We start from the raw sequence: 4,664 nt of genomic DNA, 5'->3' as shown, positions 1-4,664 counted from the left end.
AAGTTTATTTACTTATTTTGAGAAAGAGAGAACATGCATAAAGCGGGGGAGGGGCAGAGAGGGAGACAGAATCCCAAGCAGGCTCCACACGGTCAGCACAGAGCCTGATGAGGGGTTCAAACTCACTGTGAGATCATGCTCTGAGCTGAAATCAAGAGCTGGATGCTGAGCCCCCTCTTTTTTTTAATTATTACTCATTGAATAATAGAGAGCACGCATGTGTGCAAATAGGGTGCATGTGCTCAGCTGGATGCTGAGCCCCTTCTTTTTTTTAATTATTACTCATTGAATAATAGAGAGCACGCATGTGTGCAAATAGGGGCGGGGCAAGAGAGAGAGGGAGAGAATCCAAGCTGGCTCCCACCGTCAGCGCAAAGCCGTGTGAGATCACGACCCGGTGAGATCATGACCTGAGCCGAAGTCGGATGCTCAACAGACTGAGCCACCCAAGGCGCCCCCAAATGCTATTCTTGACTGGACAGATCCTGAGTCAACCAGCCCCTGTTCAAGCCCCAGGGGCTACCCTCCTAGCAGAGGTTAACCTGGGCCCCAAACCATGGTCCTCCGTGCAAATCTTCCCCTCCCCCTAGTTATGTTGTGGTCTTGTCCAGGGGTGGAACGGGAGTTTCCCAGGCTAGGCTGACCCCAAGAAGGTTTTCTATCCCCTCATGCCTCCACACTCTGGAAAGCAGCCTCATTACTCAGGCCAATTCACCGCTCAGGCTGTCTCTACCACCCTGCACTCCTCCCCCAGCCCTCATACTAGAGCACCCAGACTCCTGCATTCTCCTGCGGGATCAGCCTCTCCTTCCAAGCCAACTCCTGCCTCGCTCCCAAGGCCTGTAGTAAAGAGAGGCCTCCGCAGCAAGCCACCGAAGGCCAGGCCTAGAACATTTGCAGATATCAGGCCAGGGCTTTCTGAAAAACAGGGTAGGCTGGGACGTGCAGAGGTCTCACTGCGCAGAGCTTCGGCACCCCCCTCCGCAGGAGCCCAGGCGTCTTGTGCGAGCTGTGTGCTGTGTTGCGCGCCACCCCAGAGGCTGGGGGCCCGATGGCCGATCAGCAGGGGTGCAGTACCACTCCCCACAGGGCCTACCCAGACAACCGGAGCCACCGACAGGTCGAGGAGGCAGGAGGCTGGGCTGGCCCGGAGAGTCTCTGGGGGAGCAAGCCCGTGCCCCTTCACGAGCTCCGGGGACGCTCCCGGGGGAGGGGCCCCCGCCGGTGCGGGGGCTGGGAGCCGAGCCGCCCCCTGCCTGCGCCCCGCAGCGCCTGCGCACGCTCCCTCGGGCGCCCTCCTCGCCCCGCCCACCCCAAGCCCGAGCGAGGCGCCGCGGGAGGAATTCCAGCCATTTCCTCTGCGCCGCGCGGTATGTGGCCTGCTCGCAGCCCGACCGCAGCGCGCCCGGGAGGTTGGGGCCGGGCGGCGCGGGCCAGTCACCAGCCGCGTCTGGCAGCTGCCCGGGCCCCGCTGTCCCGCTCAGGATTCCCAGCCAGCCGCCCCTGTCCCGGGCCACCAAACCAGCCGTTCCAACAGCCCGGGCCTGCGCGACGCCTCCGGTTCCGTTCCTCTCCTCTCCTCTCCCCGCCCCGCGGGGCCGCTCTCTCGCCTTCTGTGTTTCCCCGCTGCGCCCCTTCCCAGCCCGCCGCCGGCCCTCTGGAGTCCCCAGAATCTGAGTTTGAAACTGAAGTTGGCACTTGCTGCGTCACCTTCGGGCAAGTCCGTTAGCCTTTCTAAGCCTCGGTTTTTCCATCTGTGAAATGGTGACCCTAAGAATAGTGCTTCCTCATTTGTGCTGCCTTTAGGTTAGGGAGGAAAGTAACTTGCAGGACAAACGTCAACGAGGTTTTTGTTTCTCTGGGTATCGCTACTGCCCTTAGCTTTCCTAGATCTTCCTACTCATCCTGCCTGTGGCCTCTAATTCCAGTCTAGTTTGCAGAAGGAGCAGTCAGGGCTGGCTTTACAGGTAGGCATGTGGATGGCTGCCTGCCAGCCCAGCCTGCTCAAGACTGCTCCCTCGTGCATGTACAGAATGCCTGAAGGTCCCAAAGCAGTCTTCCTATGGATTATTTGCCCTCTGGTTCTTCAAAAGCTTAAAGGACGGCTAGTTTTTTTGTTTTTTGTGTTTTGTTTGTTTGTTTGTTTGTTTTAATTATGTCCTTATAGTCTGAGAGCAGCCAGACACATACTGATTAGGGAAAGTTGAAGGTGCGGGCCTGGATGATGGGTCTTCAGACTTGGACTCTAGTTTTGCTGTTCTGGAACAGAGGATGGGCCACCACGTGTTCTCCAGGCTCCTCTTTCAAAGTGCAGATCCCCAGAGAGAGAACGTTCTTTCAGGCTTTAACCCTTTGGAGGAACAGCCCCAAGCAACTGGGAGGGTGGGATCCGCTTCCCCGGCCGCCCACACCTGCCTCACCCACGCCCACAGCTGCCATAAATATAACGCTAGGTGGGTCGGAAAGCCCCGGGTTTCACCAGTCCGACCGCTTTGCAGACGCAGCACGAAAGAGCCACTCTGTCTCGGTGTTCCCCCAGATGGCCCCTTGTTTTGAATTTGTAACTTTCATTCCAGCCAGAGTCCCAAGGCCAAGAACAGCCCTTGCAGCAAGATGTGCGCCCCTCATTCCTCACAAACGCTACAGCCACAGACCAGATAAATCCAGGTAGAGACGGGCCCAGAAACAAAGGTGCTATAAATATCCTAGTCCAGCCGGGAGACTGAGCTCTTGGGCAGCCCCTTGCCACCCACCCCTCTCTAAGCCTGACACTTCAGGGCCACTGGGGCGCTGTAGGCGGGTCTCCCGGTGGTGGGAAGGGCAGACTGCATGTGTATCAGAAGCCTGATTGGTTCCCCTCTCTGAGACCCCATGACTGCTCAACCTAAGGGTTTTCCCTCTACCCAGGATACCTCTCCCTAATTCCCAATCCTAGACACTTCCTCCCTCCTCTGGTATTTGTAGAAGGCTTCTCACAAGAACCCCATGCTGGGTCCAGGCTTCAAGAAAGTCTGACTCCTCTTTCAAGATAGACCAGATGGTGCCTTTGGCTGGAAGGCAACCACCTGAATCAGATTTAACAATTTACAACTCGATTCTAAATTTTTGGTAGCACTTTTTGTTGGCGGTGAGGGGGGGACAGGCTGGAAGCAGAGTAGATTTAAAAGAGGGGAAAGAAGAAGCAAAGAGGGGATAAAGTCCCACTAGAAATGGGAATTCTTTTCCGAGCAGGCTGGTTCCCAAGAGCTTAGTGGGACTTTCTAAGCCAGTCTCCTGGGCCTGGGACTTGGTGGGGTGCAGCTCACTGAAGCAGAGTCTGTTGGATAGCAAGAGACTTCACTGGAGAAGAGGTTATTAGAGTTCTCACACCTAAGGCTCAGGGACTCAGACACCAAAAATGTCCCCCGGAAATTCAGACACCTGACGGCTTGGAGAGAGGTTAGCAAGAGCAAGGCAGGTTTGAAGATGATGCGTGAAATGGATCTGAACTATCAGTTTTTAAATACGGCTGTAAAAATAACTTTAAATAAATCGCCGCATTAGAACACAGTAGGTAATCCTTCTAAAAATGTAGTCACAATTCCTCTTCCAATGTGGGAGCATACTCTTTAATCCCTATGCTAAGGAAGCTTTGCCAGCTCTATCTCAACAAGAAATCCTACTTAGAAGTCACTATTCATTCTCCATTTTACAAATGAGGAAGCCGGTACCCAGCTGGCAGAAGAGAGGTTTGAACTCAGGGATCTGACTCCACTGGTCATGACTTGAACTTCTGCTGGGGGATAATCAATTCTGATGGCCTTTCTGACCATCAATGGAAACAACTCCACCGCAGTCTTTAACTGCCTTTAACAGCAAAGAAGACATTCCTGCAACACTCACCTGCACCTAGCAGATCTGAGTGCAACCTCATTAAACTGAGTGGCCTCAGGGGACCAACTCCAACACCCCAGTGAATGGAGGAACAAACTCATAGAAATAAGATTCTAAATGGACTGGATATAAGTCACCAAGGTCAGGGTCAGCCCTGGATCACAGCCCTTCCTGTGTGATTTCAGGACCACATGGAGGCCCAAGTGGCCTTTTTACTAAAAATCAACCGTTAAAGAATCAGATGTGTGTTTATATAGGTCACTGGTAACTCACTTTGGACCACTGGCCCAAGACCTATTTTGTCTGACTTTCCTAGCTTTTTTTTTTTTTTTTTTTTTATTTGAGACAGACAGAGACAGCATGAGTGGGGGAAGGGCAGAGAGAGAGAGAGGGAGAGAATCCCAAGCAGGCTCCAAACTGCCAGCACAGAGCCCAACTCTGGGCTCAAACTCATGAAACCAAGAGTTGGACACTCAACCAATGGAGCCACCCAGCTGCCCCATCCTAGTATTTTTATTTAAGTTAACTACCAAACATTTAAAATTGGAAGATTGCACAGAAATATCTAGATTTTTTTTCAGCTTCTCCCCCAAATCTCTCCCTGCACTGGCATGACTCTGACTTCTCCCACCTTCAGGGCTGTCCTATCCTGTCTTCCCCGCTACAGCCTGGCCCATTGGGGTTTGAATTTGCTGACCCTCATCTCCTTCACTAAAATGCAAATATTCACTAAAGAGGTAACTATTGAACCTCGTTGGTCACATACCAGTATGGACATTTTACCATACTTA

General features: G+C 53.2%; 1 protein-coding gene across 1 annotated transcript; it reads left to right on the top strand.

Moving 5' to 3' along the window:
• Nucleotides 1–979: 979 nt before the first annotated feature.
• Nucleotides 980–4,421, top strand: LOC128311266 (atherin-like). The gene is made up of 2 exons (XM_053200999.1): nucleotides 980–1,716; nucleotides 2,577–4,421. The coding sequence occupies exons 1-2, from the start codon at nucleotides 1,052–1,054 to the stop codon at nucleotides 2,659–2,661; spliced, it is 750 nt and encodes a 249-aa protein (XP_053056974.1). The 5' UTR covers nucleotides 980–1,051; the 3' UTR covers nucleotides 2,662–4,421.
• Nucleotides 4,422–4,664: the final 243 nt, after the last annotated feature.

This window comes from Acinonyx jubatus, chromosome A3 (genome assembly GCF_027475565.1).
Source record: "Acinonyx jubatus isolate Ajub_Pintada_27869175 chromosome A3, VMU_Ajub_asm_v1.0, whole genome shotgun sequence".
NCBI lineage: Eukaryota > Metazoa > Chordata > Mammalia > Carnivora > Felidae > Acinonyx > Acinonyx jubatus.
The sequence above is the reverse complement of the archived record's forward strand: the minus strand, read 5'-3'. Positions and strand labels throughout refer to the sequence as shown.

Coding starts and splice junctions, on each gene's coding strand:
- LOC128311266 (XM_053200999.1), top strand. CDS start 1,052: ATGGCCGATCAGCAGGGGTGCAGTACCACTCCCCACAGGGCCTACCCA. Junction 1,717..2,576: donor ACTTGCTGCGTCACCTTCGG/GCAAGTCCGTTA, acceptor CTTTCATTCCAG/CCAGAGTCCCAAGGCCAAGA.